Below are 16,559 nucleotides of genomic sequence, written 5' to 3'. Positions count from 1 at the left end.
TCTAGTTCACCATTACTCATATTTGTGGTCAATTTTAACAATTGCTTATGCACATTCATGCTTATACTTCTCAGAAACCTACAGTGGAAAGGAAAGGGCAATTCCTTTCTTTGCAAAAGAAAACATGTATCACTGATTTGTAGCATAAAGTATTTCCTCTCTATTAACTCCATTAACCTAGGATTTTCAGTAGAGCTAATCAAGCTAGTTGTTATAGAATATGTACACTATGAATGTAGGTCCTTTACTGTTCAAGAGAATTCCATAAAAAATTATGCTGAGTTTCTCATGTATTTGTCAATTATTCAGCCCTTCTTTAAACACTCTTTAAGTCTTTTTTTCTGTACCGCACCGGAACAGTTTTGTAGAATAATTTCAGGCTTTCATTGTTCAGTTGAGGTTGTTTAGTTAAAATCAGTTTCTGTTCTTTGACTGAAACTCTGTACATCAGAGGAAAGTGTGTTTGAGTGTGAATCAAATAATCATCTGACTACAGCTTAATAGACAACTGTTTCTCCACGTGAGTTAGATTAAAAAATGGCATTAAGGCTTCTTCCAGTCTTCACACCTTTGTTTTGTGTGTAAATAAGTTGGATCCTACAGTGGATTTAGATATTACACGTGTTCAGGCATGGTAAGTGCCTTAGATTGCTGAAAAGTGACGCAATGTTTGGAGATAAAGGTAGGGCACCTGGGGTGGGATTCACTCCAGAGCAGAACACCTACATTTAGATATGTTCTTGGAGGTGTCTGCATGTGAGATGTCTACATGCTCATTGTAGTCAGTGCGTTTATGGTTAGTACAGTCTGTGCAGCGCAGTGCAAGAGCCTAGAGAGCAAGTCAGGTCAACCAACAGACAGAGGGTGCCACAGGACAAATTGTTGCTTTAACCTATGTTTCTAATACACTTCAGAATGCTGTGGCGTATCCCAGGTGGCCTTCAACAGCTGTGTCAGGAGGACACAGGTCTCCCGGTGATCTTGCATCAAAACTGCCAACTTTCATGCAGATGTCTTGGATATCTGAGGGTATCTCAAATGGCAGCAGACTCCAGTGCTTAAGCAACTGAGTCCTTCCCATGCATCTGGTCACCAGACAGCTCTGCAGAATATCTTGCCTGGGCTGACCTGAGGCTTCAGTCTCATTGCGTAAACATATATGTCTAGTGCCATTTTGGGTCTCAGAAGTATCTGAGACACTCATCTGGTTTGGCAGGCAGGATGTAGGAGCAGCATCTGAAGGCCAGGTAGGATCATTAAAGATGTCTCAAATGGCCCTAGGTGTCTAGGCTTTAGCCAGCTGAATTGAGTGTCCAGGGTCCATTGACTGCAATGGGACAGTAGGCCTAGCTCACAAGGAGACACCAGAATGTACGCGCCCTAATTTGGAGTCACATTTCCCCTCTAATACCACAACAACTGACTGGTGGGTTTTTTTGTTTGTTTTTAAGACTGTTAGTTTTCAATTTAAAAAAATTAATTCCATGATCTGTTGCAGAAACATGTGGTACACATTCAAAATACATGAGAGCTGTTTACCCCACAAAAACCTTTCCAAACCACTATACTATTGTCACAGTAAGTGAGAATTTGCTATTTTTCCTTTTCATTATCTGGACGACATAGAAAGGATTTTGTGGTGCCAATCTTTTTGTGGGACATGGGAACTCAAGCTATAGCAGTAAGAGAGATGCTGAGGTAGTACATGCAGGCATGATCTATGTGGCTGTATATGTATGCTATCTGGTTCTGGCCTGTGAATCGGTTATTCCTGATCTTTGTCAGTCTAACTGGATATGGGGGACTATGGGTGAGGACACAGCCATTTTATGAGAGTGTGTGTTAGGATGGGTTTGGCAGCTGATATACAGCCACATGACATATATGGTACTTAATCTGTAGCACATCAGGTTTTATTTGGGCTGGGAAGAAAACAGGGAAACTCAAGGGAACTTGACAGGCACGCTGAATTCACTGGCAGGAATCTGATGATCTGTGTGAGTTAGGAAAGTGTGTTCTGTTCCTGTGATAAAACAGCCCTAAAAATAATTGTGACAGTGCAACAGTGTGCATTGCAACATAGTTTAGGCTCCATTTGATTTCAAGATTCAGTGGTTTTTTTTGTTTATTTTCATTTTGCAGGGATTGTATCCAGAATCTCATGGTATTATTGATAACAGCATGTATGATGTAGACTTGAACAAGCATTTCTCGCTTTCGGGGACGGAAAAATTCAAACCTTCATGGTGGAAGGGGCAGCCAGTAGGTTTATTTCTCATCATGATATTCCTTTATGTCTAGAGTGGCTCATGTGCCATATTGTAAAGCAAAACAAAAAGAGACTAAAATGCAAAGCTGTGTGATATATTTGCAGTACGTGATAAATATCCTGTAGGCTTCGTATTATACGCTGCCTACAAAACAGTTTGCTTTTTATGAAAGTAAAAGAATTCTTAAAATGTTAATTCTGAGACTTAAAAATTTCACTTAATGTGGCAGTTAGTAAAAAAGACTTAAATATTTTGGCTAGTATTGGAATGGATCTCTTGCCACAGGAAGCCACAGTAAATTTTTGATATGGTTTTATTGTGGGGTATTTTTTTGTTTGTCTTTTGACAACTAGCTACAAAATGAAATCTGAAAATCTACTTCCAAATTATATCCGTTTACAAATACACTTGCAAAGTCCAGGCATATAAAAGCAAGGAAGAGAATAGGAAAGAGCTTAATTGTCAGCAAAATGAACACCTATATAACTTATGGCACATTTCATTAAAAAAACCCACCCTGATTGTACCTATGGTTATGATTAATATTATTCATTTACTAGAAATATCAAACTGTGATAATGGTACAAAAATACAAAAAATACACATAGTATATAGTATATCTACTTAATATACATTTATATATTTATTTACGTGTGTGTGTGTGTCTGTGTCTGTGTAGTCATGTTTATAGTATACTCAAGTACCCAGGTTTTGGTGCTATTGTTTCATGAAGGATTCCGTCAGGTTTGTAACAGAACCACAGCTGCACTCTTTAAGATGAATAGAAATATGCCCTCTTATAATAAAGTCATGTAACTAGAATCCTTAGGGTAGGATACGATAGGATAGGATAGGATAGGATAGGATAGAATAGAATAGAATTGAATAGAATAGAATAATTTCAGCTGGAAGGGACCTACAACGATCATCTAGTCCAACTGCCTGACCAATTCAGGGCTGACTAAAAGTTAAAGCATATTATTAAGGTCATTGTCCAAATGCCTCTTAAACACTGACAGGCTTGGGGCATCGACCACCTCTCTGGGAAGCCTGTTCCAGTGTTTGACCACCCTCTCGGTAAAGAAATGCTTCCTAATGTCACGCCTGAACATCCCTGACGCAGCTTTGTATGATTCTTCCATTTTCATGATCCATTCCACTGGCATTTGCCACAGGAAAAAAGATCACTACCTGTTGCCAATTATGGAAATACCTATATGATTTTTTTTTTCTATGCTGAGAATACTCAAGCAATGGCAACATCCTGGCTTCTGTGCTACTAATTTTCTTCAGAATGTGTATGTAGAAAACAAACTTCAAATCAGATATAGTCATTAGGCAACTGCGTGATGTGTGAAAGAAGAAAGAGAAATGCATGCTTGCAGCCCATATTTCTGATCCAATTATGTATTTTTACTTTGGTGATCTGAGGTCCTCCAGTGGTGTAAATGCCATAAAATCATTTGTTTGCATATTTACCCATAGGTCTGGCTGACAGCAATGTACCAAAATTTGAAAGCAGGCACCTTCTTTTGGCCAGGCTCTGACGTTCCAATTAACGGAACATACCCCACCTTGTACTCTGTGTTCAACAGGTAAGTTTTTATAGGGCTTGTAGTAAATTCCTGTAAATTACTCCAAAAATCCAAATTGCCATATGACAGTTGAAGGAAATGAAATATAAGATTTTTAAACAACAGTCTGAGAGATAAGTGCCATGTCACATAGTCCTGGTTTTGCCATGGAACTACCAATAATAGTTGAAATTTTCAAAACCATTTAGGTGATTCACAATGAGAAAGTCAAAGGGTACTGTATATTCTGCTCTCCTAGACAGTTTTGAAAGTTTCAGCCAACTGCAAACCACTGATCTCCCACTAGGAAAGAATCAACTGATTAGTAGCCACTGCTAAGCTATACCAATGATTACTGTATTTCCACACATAAAATCTACACATACTATATAGCCCTTTAAAAATACTCGTACTTGAGAATAAGCTTTCAGATAACCTATACCCTAAGATAATGAAGACAAACCTGGAAGCCATGGCAAGAGGCTATAGGAGGCAGAAACTAATTGAAGAGAGGATGCTGGATAGGGAAGCTACTGAAGGAAGATGGGCTCTAGATCAATTTCCTCTGGTCTTGCTTGCATGTGTGATAATGTGCACACTGCTGCTGAATCATAGTTCTGCATGTTTTGTCTAGTTAGCTCACAGGTTACACGTGAAAATATAGCAATTACCTTCATAGTATTTTTTTTTATGGAAGGCATTGATATTAGTAAATTATTTCTAAATTTTCATGATGATTTCAGTAAATCTCCCATGATTCTTCACATTTACAAAGATAATCTAAAGCAAGTATATACCTGTAAGTCTCTATAGATAACAAAGGTTTTGCAGTGATGTGTAGGATTGGTACTCAGAAAACACCCGAGGACTGTAAGTAACTAACATAAAGCTTGTGCATGACTTTGGGGGAAAGCAAAGCTATTAATGGGTGAATTCCTTCATAGGAGACAAAACATAACCTCACAAAGAATTTGCTGGGGACATTACTTGCTTTTAAAATATGAAAGTCCAAGGTTTATACATGTTGGAAAGAATAAAAATTATTCTGACTTGTACTTCAGGTTTATGCCCTGAACTTGAAATCTCTTTTTTGCATGTATTTAATTATAAATATATGAGTACTCCCACCAACATCACGTTTGTGTTTGCAAAATCAGGATCTGTCTAATTTACCATTAAAAGTGAGTTACATTCAATCAAAAATGAGAATAATAAAACTTATTGCTGGTAACTTGTTAAGATGCATCATTCTTGAAATCCAAATCTGTGACTTTACTATATGACTGGAGGGTGGACACTGTCTCTGTATCTTGGAATTAGAAGGGCTATCAGAAAAGCCTTGTTAACATCTTTTTTTTTTTTTCCCCCCCTCGGGTTACATTTCCCCCCCAGTTCGGTTACATATGAAGAGAGAATTTCAGGAATATTGAAATGGCTTGATTATACCAAATCTAAGAGGTAACACTTAGTAATATCTAGCTGGTTTGTGAGACTATGGCTTGGAAAGGTTTTAATGCTTAGCAATTGAAATTTCTGTTGGTGTTTGTGAAACACGGAATCTTCCTCACCATCTCAAATGATAATTTGCTGAACTTAAGCCTGTTCTAGACGTATAGCTAATCATTTTCAGGATAAGATTGTAGGTACAAAAGATGAAAAAGTGAACATATATCTGCATGGGATGTACTGTTGTTTAAGTTTTCTATTATTGTTGTGTCTTTTTTCTTGGTGCGTGGCTAGAGGAAACATGGAACATTCAGTTTCTAGTCTGAGTGTATGGATGAAAGATTTTATATGAAAGATATTGCACAAGAAAGGTTAAATATCTGAAAATAATTGCAGGCAGTAATTCAGGATGAAAAGTAGATGTCAGTACTGATTGTGGTGCTCAACTTTGTGACATGTAAACAAGTGAGATCTTTTATACGATAATTTGTTAACAAATTCCTAATGTATTTGCAGTTAGGAGATGGTCTCTAGAGCCTCACTGCTTAATCAGGAAGAGATCCTTTAGGTGGTAGTTCCACTTACATCTCAAAAAGGAACAGCTTGCTCTGCTGTCTGAGATCTTGAAGTTTTTCAGAGTGATTTCTGGATACCAATTAAGACACTGGATATGGTTTCTGAAATTGTAACTTCAAATAGTCCATCTTGATTAATTACAAAACTCAGAGGAAGTTGAATGATTAAATTTGTTGTATGGACTTTTATTAAGGTTTAAAGAATTTATTTATAATTCTGTTTTGTTTCATTTATTTTTTTTTTAAATGGAAGTCTGAGCTTTAAAATATGTTCAAACTATTCTTTTGAAATGCTGTCTCCAAATTCTCATAATATTCCATTCTTATTTATTTCTAACTCGAGGCCTGATTTTTTTTCTTAGACTAAATTGCACTAAAAATGGTGCTGTACTATGAACTTATCCAACTTATAATGGAAAGGATGTGTAAGTAGTTTTTGTGTTTTTCTTAGACTAAATTGCACTAAAAATGGTGCTGTACTATGAACTTATCCAACTTATAAACTTGGAAAGGATGGTAGATCAAAAATCACCGTGACTGTTTTATGAGTTTTTATTAAGAACTCTTGCTTGTGGTTGAGCCTATTGTTGTGATTCCAACACTGTGTGTGAATCAAAAAAGCTGTAAACCAAGCAGACTGGCAGAAAATAATTTCAGATCATACTATTAGAAATAATATTAATGGTTGTGGTTAGACTGAACTTTAATTTTATTGCCAAGTGATATTTGGAAGCATGTGGCCTGGCAAATCCTCAGAACTGTCTTTTATTTATTCCTAACACTGTACTTCAATGTTTGTTAATTTGTAACCCCAAAATATTACATTTTTACTTGCGTGCAGGCAAAAAGTTCAGTCTTTAAGGGACTTGGAACTTGTCATATCAGCTCCTTCCTGGAATGGTCTTGTTTAATATATTTGAAAATGGTCTTCAGCAAAACAACTTGTTGTAGTGGACAAGGACAGAAAAACTGATCTTTGTAGGATAATTTTAGGCTCAATAATTGGAAAGGGAACTCCATTTCTCTTTGTACATAAAGGGCTTAAAAACCTATTACTGTATGTGTAATTGTATATGTGTACGTTGTCCATGCATGCAAGACATTCAAGGGAGCGCAGCAGAGTCAGGGGAACAAGAAGGGTGCAAGTGCTCAGACGTGCAGTCGTCAGACTCAGTCGGGTATTGTCCTTACTGTAGAACTTACAAGGAGCCTGTAAGTCAGCTGTGCCAACTAGGGAAGAGCCATCCTCTGTGAATGGCTGCAGGGTGGATTGTGCTGGATTTCTCCCATATTACTTCAGTGGTGGTCAGTGGTTTTCTGTAGGAAGTTTGAAGGGACTGTATATATGAGAGAAGGGCACCATGCCTTCTTGGATGCTATACTGGTCTTATAGATAATAGGTGTGTGTAAATATTTTTGAAACACTGCTTATTGTTAATACAATGACAAGTTCATACTACAACAAGAACTGTATTTAATGTTCTAAATCTGATACTTTGTATAAATTCAGGAGTGAGGAACAAATTTGATCTGAATGTGTTAATTTTTTTCTTTCAATAAACATTTTAAAGCTCAATTTTTCTAAGGTAATAGAAAAAAATTAATTGTGAGTCTTTAAGTTCATATTCTGCGACATTCAAGGGAGCGCAGCAGAGTCAGGGGAACAAGAAGGGTGCAAGTGCTCAGACGTGCAGTCGTCAGACTCAGTCGGGTATTGTCCTTACTGTAGAACTTACAAGGAGCCTGTAAGTCAGCTGTGCCAACTAGGGAAGAGCCATCCTCTGTGAATGGCTGCAGGGTGGATTGTGCTGGATTTCTTCCATATTACTTCAGTGGTGGTCAGTGGTTTTCTGTAGGAAGTTTGAAGGGACTGTATATATGAGAGAAGGGCACCATGCCTTCTTGGATGCTATACTGGTCTTATAGATAATAGGTGTGTGTAAATATTTTTGAAACACTGCTTATTGTTAATACAATGACAAGTTCATACTACAACAAGAACTGTATTTAATGTTCTAAATCTGATACTTTGTATAAATTCAGGAGTGAGGAACAAATTTGATCTGAATGTGTTAATTTTTTTCTTTCAATAAACATTTTAAAGCTCAATTTTTCTAAGGTAATAGAAAAAAATTAATTGTGAGTCTTTAAGTTGCATATTCTGCGGTAGAGTAGTGGAATTCTGCACATCTATACTCTAGTGGTGATGGAAAAAGAAAAGAAGAAGCAATATAAGAACCTGAAAACTGGCAGAAAAGCTCACTTTTTTCAGATTTTGATGATTACATTTAAGTGAGAACTTGAAATCAGCAAGAAAAATTCTAATGAAACTGGTTTATCTCACAGGTAATCAAAGCCTTACAACTAGCAGATCAAGCACTGGGGATGCTAATGGATGGACTTAAACAAAGAAACCTGCACAAATGTGTAAACCTCATTGTTTTAGCTGATCATGGTAATGTATATAGTTCTTTTTTCAATCTAAATTTTACTGAGTCATTGTTTTCTTCCTCTGTGTAATATGTGTGCTTACTAGTTTTAATCTATTTTATAATTCACTTTATCTTCCTTGCCATATATTGTATATCAAAAATAACTGTTTCTATATTGTCCTTTAGGGATGGAGATGACCTACTGCAGACAGTTAGAATATATGACTAATTACTTCAAACAGATTGATTTCTACATATACGCTGGGCCTGCAGCTCGCATTCGAGCAAAAAATGTTCCAAAGGACTATTTTACCTGTAAGTGTGGATCAATCCTGGGATTGCACAGTCAATATAACAGGAAATAAATAACTAAATAGGGAAAATGGATAATCAGTAGTAATCAGCAGAGTGAACAGCTTTCTGTTTCACTTACTGGCTTAAACTGGCTTAAACATCGATGGAAGTTGTTGGGGTTTTTTTGCAAGAATGACCCCTTTAGATGAAATTGAAGATTAGAAAAGCTTGTTGCAGACTCTGATTTGCATTGTCTTGGCATGTGGAAAGATGAAGTAAAGATAGTTTTATTGTTTTGAACTGGAACTTCAGGTCTTCCGTAAGTGCCTTGCTCTTCTCAGATTTCTTGTGTCAACATTGGCAGAGTCAGTCTTTTTGAAGCAGTGACAGTTTCTAACTACAGTTTCTAACTGTGTGTACAAAGGTGGGGAATCCGAATCTTAGCACAGTGGGATCTACGCCTTGGTTGAGCCCTTTAGCTAGCGTCACAAAAGAACACAAAATTGAAACCATGTGAGCTGACTCTGACTCGGAATAGATACCGTGCTGTTAGACTGAAAAAAAACCCATCCCAAAACTTTCTGTATCAGGGAAAAGAATGGAGAGAGGTAAAACCATGGAAGTGCTTTATTTAGTGAGTTTATAGAATTCATAAAGTATTCTAAAAGGCATAATTCTTGCGGATCTCAAATAAGAGCTGGGATCACATTGCACTTTTTATTTATCTTTTCTAATTGTATTTATATTAGTAGGCACAAGATTTATACAACATAAAGCAGACTTTCCTTGGCTTAAGTAGAAGACAGTCTAAGTCAGACAGGAGCAGAGTAATAAGCACAGGAGAGAATAATGATGATTCGTATGTGTCTTAATCTCAGTATACTTGTTGACTCATTTCCTCTAATGGTCTTACTTTTTCTGAAGGAATTTTCCTTCTGTAAAGTGCTCAGATTTGTTTTTTAGAAAGCTAACGTCAAAAGGTTAAAGTCACTCTTTGAAAATGTGGAAGGTGAAAGTACTAAGACAGACTGGATTTTTCTCTGTGACTGCTGCTGGAAGTGGAATACAAGACAAGTGCTCCAGGTCTGGTTCAATGTAAAAAGGGTTATACTTCAAACAGAGATTAGGTGGGAGAAGAAAATTTGGTTCTGATGATGTGTCAGCTTTAGATGTAGGCAGTCATCACCATGGCAGTTTTCTACAGTCTGCCTTCATGTACCCAAAGTGCTAGGTACTTCCAGAGGCTACCACACTTACAGACAGTTACCCTTGAAACGTAACATTCCTACCCATGGAAGGTTATGGTTACTATCATCTTCACAGGCTGATAAAGAAATTCAATTTTACAGACAAAGAGCATGTTGAAATTTTTCTCGTGAGGCTTTGGACCTTTGGCTGCTTGAATGTATGTTAATTCATCTTTTCTTTTTAACAGTTGACTCAGAAGGAATTGTTAAAAACCTCACAGTGAGTAAATATTTTCATAATTTTTCCTCAAAGTTCCTCTTAATAGGAATCTGATCAAAAAGCACGGTTTGTGAAAAACTGAGACTACAGTGCCAGCTTGAATAGTGTACTGACTGCAGTGTACAATAGGAGGCAGCTCTGGAAGTTGTCCAAAGATGGTGTACAAAGGTTTGCCATGGGGGATCTCTGTTCAGAGCAAAAGAATTTTCTGTACTTCACTTTGAAACAGAAGAAGTGGCTGACTTCACGTGGAGAAAGTAGGGTATATCTTCATTGTAGAACAGAATACAACACAGAGATGCTTTAGATAATAGACATCTGTTAGCTCTGGACCACAGGTGCTGCACCCAGGCTAGGTTAAAGCAACTTTTCCATATAACAGATAATGACATTGTAAAGCACATTGCCACAGGGTGTTGCGGAGGCTGGAAATATAAATAGGAAGGGGGGATTTTAGACAAATTAATGGAGGACAGGCCTCTAAAGGCTATTAAACATGATCCACAAGCAACCTCTGACTTAAGAAATCCCTGAAGCCTAGAGGGAACTGGGCAGGTACAAGAAAGAAGGTTCATTCAATACTTGACTTGTTCTTACACACAGAACAATCTTTCCACAGATTCTGGAAATTCTGGAGATCTGATTGGAAACAGAGTACTAGGCAAGATGAACCTTTGGCATGAGGCAGTATGGCTCTTTTAGGATCTTTTATGACAGATCACTTAAGGTACTTGCAGTGCTTTTAGGTGTGCTGCACTACCACTGGGCCCCATGCTGATAGTTCTGCTTGGATCTCTGCCATACTGTGTGGATGTAGCACTTCAGTGCAGGTCCAAGCTTGTCCATGTCTCCCATGTAGACCATTGCTCTTGGTGGGTACACTCTGTGACAGCTGAGCTCTGAAGGGTGCAAACAAAGGAGTGCAGAACAGAGTGCAAAACAAAGGAAGACGAAGCCTATTTCTTTTACTGAAGGTGATAAGATGTGATAGTGTATGTTTTTCCTTATACTTTTTTAGATAGATAATTCGCTGCCTTTTTTTTTTTTTAGTGTTTAACATATACATTAATACATGTGGGATGAATGTGGTGGACAAACTAAAATGCTTGTAGAAAAGTTGTCTTTTTGTATTTCTTTGCATTTATAATTTGCAGTGAGTTAAACATTTAAACTGCTTGCTCTCTATGTATTGCCATAATTTTCCCTTCTTCCCTTCATTGCCAGTTTGTTTTCTATTCTGTGACTAGGCCTAGTCCAAGCAGTAGACAGATGTTCTGATACTTTTAGAATAAATGCTCTCAGCTTGGAAAAATTCTGGGCTGTCTCAGCTAGGTATATTTCTGATAAATCACCACTAGAGGTCATGCTTTAACCTGTTGAACAACTCAGTTGTACAATATTACATGTAGCTTTTGCCTGCTACTAAAGTCCAAAGGGCAGTGAACATTCCTGTTTAATTTTTTCTTGATTCTGAATACCTAAGAACACGTACTTTATTCCCCAGCATCCAAAGCAGATGCGGGAGTAGGATATCAATGGTTGGGAACAGTAAAAGGAGCTTTTTTAGTGCTACATCCCCTACCCCATTGTATGATGTGGAACCTGTCATATCAAAGAGCATTAGCGTGAGGGGAATAGCACAATTTGCATGTTCTCAACCGCAGTTGAAACTTCAACTGCTAATAGTTACAGAGATGTGACATCCCTACCTTATAGGATTAGCCTGGTATCAGGACACTTCCTCTTTCCTTTTCTATTCATAAATAGAGTTTGTGTATTTTGTCCCTTTCAAGTTCTTAGAATGAGGGTTTTGGACAGAGAAGGGAGTTGTGTGTTGTATGTTAATTGCTAATCAATAGACATGAAGTCACATTATATGTTGATTTCCTCTATTTTTCCCTTTAATTAGACTATCCTTTGTAGAATGACCTCCTCTCCTGGGCTAGCAAACCCACTGAATCCTTATTTTTCATGTTTCTGGATTCCGCTATGCTTCTTTGATGACCATCCAGGCACACTTACTCTCATTTCATGTTAATGTCATTCTGTGCAGAGTATACAATTCTAATACTTAGAGGTGAAGATGTCAGATCAGACTCCAAGCATGCTATTGTTTGTACTGCCTGTGTGGTAAAACAGGTCCACTTCTCTGGCTTACCCAGCTTCCTAGCAGCTCTTCCCTCAGCATTTAGTGTGTTGTCCCAGTGATGGATTCCTGATCAGGAGCAACACTTCTGAAACATTGCCATGATGCTTGCAGCCAGCTGGAATGGCTCCTGATGGCCCTATGTAGTTAAATCTTTGTAGTATGTCATATGGTTGTCATTATGCTCTCGATGCCAAACTCATTCATGGCATGCCTGCTAACACAACAGTTATATTAACACATTAAATGTGGATATAAAAGCTAAGGCCTTTAGCTAACAGCTGAGCACTGGACATTTACATGGCATGAGAGTACATGTTCAGTCTTGCAGCTAAAACCCTATACTGTACTACATTATGTATACTTGATTTTCTTTGCTATTTATTGAATGGTAAAGTAATAGAAGATGGCAGAAATAAACTGTCAGGGAACTTTCTCTTGTAGAGTGTAATCTTACATACTAGATGCCAGTGACATTAGTATGGACATATAGACTAAACATTACTACTAAATGTCTTTCAGCCTTAAGAGTACTTTTACCACAGTATTTGTGAACTTGCTATACATATTATAGCAGTATATTTTCAAACAGTTCCAAAAAAAAGCCGCTTTTCCTTCCATTGCTTCTTGGGACAAAAATGAGATCTGCAGGTTATCGGAGAAGCTATCTGTGAAGAATGTGCTTTGTGCTTACATTCCTGTCACTGAGATGTTTGTGATAATTTTGAATGATGGGTTTATTTTTGATACTGAGCAAAATTCATGACTGGGCTCTTTCCTCTTGCACAGTGCAAAAGATCTCCCCAGCACTTCAAGCCTTATCTGACGCCTGACTTGCCAAAACGATTCCACTATGCTAACAACATTCGTATTGATAAAGTTCATCTTTTGGTGGATCGACAGTGGCTGGCTGTGAGGTAACATAGTTTGTGTGACTGTTATCGTACCTTTTTCATCCCATTCTCATCCTTTTAATTTCCTTCACGGATGCCTCATTTCCTGTTTTGCTTTAGACTTGTTACATTTCCATGTTTGTTACATTTAAAATCTTACTATGTGTAAAAAGGAAACGTGCCTTATACATAAAGCCAAGAAAGTATTATTAGTACGATTCAAACCTTAACAGTCTAATAAAAGAATCGTCATTACTCCAGATCAAATTTTTACAGAAAAAAAGGAAGAAAAAAGAAAATAAAGAAATGAATACTACTACACAGAAAAAGTCTCAAAAATAATGCAGCTAAAATTGTTATACAAAGCCTTCCTAGTATCTAGCTCTTTTCCTGGTGTTACAGTCACCCCTCCACTGCCCTTCTGGGTCCTAAGGCTGATGGCTTCAGTCTGGTGCATGTGTGGATGTGGCCACTAATCAGCATTATGAGTTCTTCATCAGGAGGAACATGATGTTGATGTTTCTTCTTCCTCACTCTGTGATCCGCATGGGGTCCTTCCTCTCTGTATGCTAACACTACAGCTTGCTCGTTCTTCACTGGCCTGCAAGTTAACATTACATCTCAGTTTACTAGATATGGTACATTCTACACGTGTTAGATATTTGTTCTTTATTCTCTTTCTTACCTCTAAGTCTGGTTTTGCTCAGTTCCAGATCTGCATTTCCTTAATTGACCATCAGTGAGTTGTTTCTAGCCTTGGGGTCTCCATTCTACACAGAATAACTAATTGTTACTGCTATCTGTATAAAAACTATGTCTTTGCTATGCAAAGATAAGCTGATAAGATAACAAATTAGACATAACCACCTTGTCATTACAAAAAATTGCTGTAAGAGCTAAACAATTAAAAAATAGCTCTGAGCAAGTCAAAAACGGTCCAGACAAGCCTTTGTCCTGAGGCTTTGAAAACTCAGTACAAAGCCTGTGGTGTTGGTAGCAATACTGTATTTGCTAGGCTACAGTGTTGAAGTAGGAGGAGCATGAGCTGACTTGGAATTTCAAGACTATTCAAATAGTAGAAAATGCCTGATCAGTATATGACTTGATTGTTTGTTTTGATGCAACCAAATAATTGTCCTGGACATATAAAAAGAAATGCCCACTGAAAAATCTCATATTCACCCTTTTTTTAACTGTGCTCATATGTTCTTGTGCCTCTGAAAACAGGATACATGTGCTTGACAACTGTGCATTGAATCAGTATGGGATGACTATCTCTTTATCTTTCCACGTATCTCAGCAACGGGTTAATTAAAACAAGTGTCAGTCATTATAAGTCAGACTATTCTGACATGTTATTAATTCTATAACCCACACAAACACATTCACATCTCTCCTTCACCCTTTAGAATCCATGATGAAAATGCACTCTTGTAAGGCAAAATCGCTTGCAGTCTTATTTATATTGTTCTAACAGCAGAGTTCTCCCATTATAAGTTTTCTATTAAAATGCAGATACCACAGAATATGTGAGGAATTCTTCCTAAGCAGATTACACTTGTTCTGAAACTTGTAGCTAGGTGAAGGCCTCAGTTCAAAAATACCCATTTTTTCAATTTATTTTGAAAACATTGATTCACTGTACACTCAGTAGCTACCTAGGATAATTTATTTCTGTCCATAGCAATCTCTGTTACAGGAGAAAGAGATCATCATAAAAGTGAACACTGGATGAGCAAAAAGTACTACCATATTATGCCAGAGTCAGTTCTTAAGACATGATCCAGAGTCCGGTGATTCAGGATGACTGTTAGTAACTGGTTCTATTTGTGCCATTTTTATTTACACTATATGATGGTTTCTCCTTAGGGATGGAGGTTACACATTCTGTGATAGGGGTAACCATGGCTATAACAACGAATTTAAAAGTATGGAGGTAAGATGATTTCTATTCAAGTCTTGCACCTTCTTATATAGAAAATCACGCTGTGCTAGGTGAACCACCAGAATATAGAATATATGATAGTTTTTGCAGTGTGCTTTTTTTTCTGTGTCACCCAGACACGTAAACTGTGAACACATACTGGGTCCACGTATCTGTATTGCCTTTCATCAATGTGTATGAGGCTTGCTTCCTTGGGATCCTAACTCCATGGAGCAGATAGACTACAGTAAACCAAGCATACCATGTTTAGCTATGGGACACTGAGTTCTTTCATTCTTTCATTCTTCTACTGAAGTAATGACTGAAAAATCTCCATAGGCTCTGGGAGTTCAGTTGGGCACCTGAAAACCTGTGTGCTCAAATAAACTAAGTCTCATTGTCTCTTCTTATCTTACAAGACTAAATCATATCGTCAGAGCAAAAAAGTCCTTGGTATAACCTGTGTGTTAGTATAGCCTGTATTGCAGTTTCAACACATTTTGACTACTGGTTACAGTGAAAATATTTTGAAGTCTTGAGCTTTAGTTTTTTTCATGTACTTTCTGTGATGTGAACCTTTAAGTAAGGTCAAGCATGCCACTAGTAGTCCCATATCTGTGCCAAAGAATCAGATTCTTCCAGATCTTCACAACTATATTAAAACCATGTGTCAATATACTGATCAGAATGGTGCTGAACGTTTGTATGGAACGAAAAGGTAAATTCTGGTTACCATGGAAACCTTAATCATAGATAACCTTATGCTGGTGGCACAATGACTGAGGAATTTTTTTTCTTTATAAAGGAGCAAAATGTCTTAATGTTGTCTTTTTAAAATAAATTAAAAATTCCTTTTCTATTATGGGAACATAAGAATATTATTTTAGAACAGATCATTGTCCTGTTTAGTCATGTTTCCTGTATCTTATGGCAGGCAACTCAGGAGGCTTATAAAGTAGTAGAAACTAATGTGAGACTGTAAGTAGTATCGGTGTTCTGCTACAATGCTTGCAGACCCCAGCAGGGGCCGCCCAGCACTACATTGTACCATTGGTGGTACTGATGCAGGTCTCTGCTGAGCTTGGGATGGGTCTCCGCAGTTCCCTGCTCCTTGCTTTAGCCATGGCTATAGGCTCTTAAGTGACCCAAAGACTTCTGAGAATGCAACATGTATTAAAAAAACCAACCAAACAAACAAGCCCCAACCCCCCAGTGCTTATATATCTGGCTCAATATTAGCCTTTATGTAGGACCTGTGAGTGTCATAACTCTGCATTTGTTGAAATGGCATTGTTACTGGCTGTTGCAATGAAAACATAAAAAGGTGTGAATTCGAAACATAGCAAACAATAATTTTCGTAAGTATGCATCAAAATATGAACATCCCCCCCCCAGATTCATAAAATATTTTAATGTATCCTGAGAAATGAATTTATGTTTTGCATTTTTCTTCAAATTATATGCAATGGGCAAAATTTGCCTTCTTTACCAGAACAATCCTGCATTTTAACTTTTATGACTGTGAAAAGATTGTATTT

At 37.4% G+C, this 16,559-nt stretch overlaps 1 protein-coding gene across 1 annotated transcript in view; it reads left to right on the top strand.

The window, feature by feature from the left end:
* Positions 1–16,559, top strand: part of ENPP3 (ectonucleotide pyrophosphatase/phosphodiesterase 3) — a 40,934-nt gene that overhangs the window by 11,416 nt on the left and 12,959 nt on the right. Inside the window, 10 exon segments of the mRNA XM_019472631.1 lie at positions 1,499–1,578; positions 2,143–2,262; positions 3,756–3,865; positions 5,237–5,302; positions 7,507–7,576; positions 8,212–8,320; positions 8,484–8,612; positions 10,027–10,058; positions 12,994–13,129; positions 14,975–15,033. Coding sequence (XP_019328176.1) covers positions 1,499–1,578; positions 2,143–2,262; positions 3,756–3,865; positions 5,237–5,302; positions 7,507–7,576; positions 8,212–8,320; positions 8,484–8,612; positions 10,027–10,058; positions 12,994–13,129; positions 14,975–15,033 — 911 coding nt within the window.

The sequence above is a fragment of the Aptenodytes forsteri genome, unplaced genomic scaffold (assembly GCF_000699145.1).
Source record: "Aptenodytes forsteri isolate BGI_AS27 unplaced genomic scaffold, ASM69914v1 Scaffold82, whole genome shotgun sequence".
NCBI classification, from domain to species: domain Eukaryota; kingdom Metazoa; phylum Chordata; class Aves; order Sphenisciformes; family Spheniscidae; genus Aptenodytes; species Aptenodytes forsteri.
Note: the sequence above shows the minus strand (reverse complement) of the source record. Positions and strands in the feature narration are given on the sequence as shown.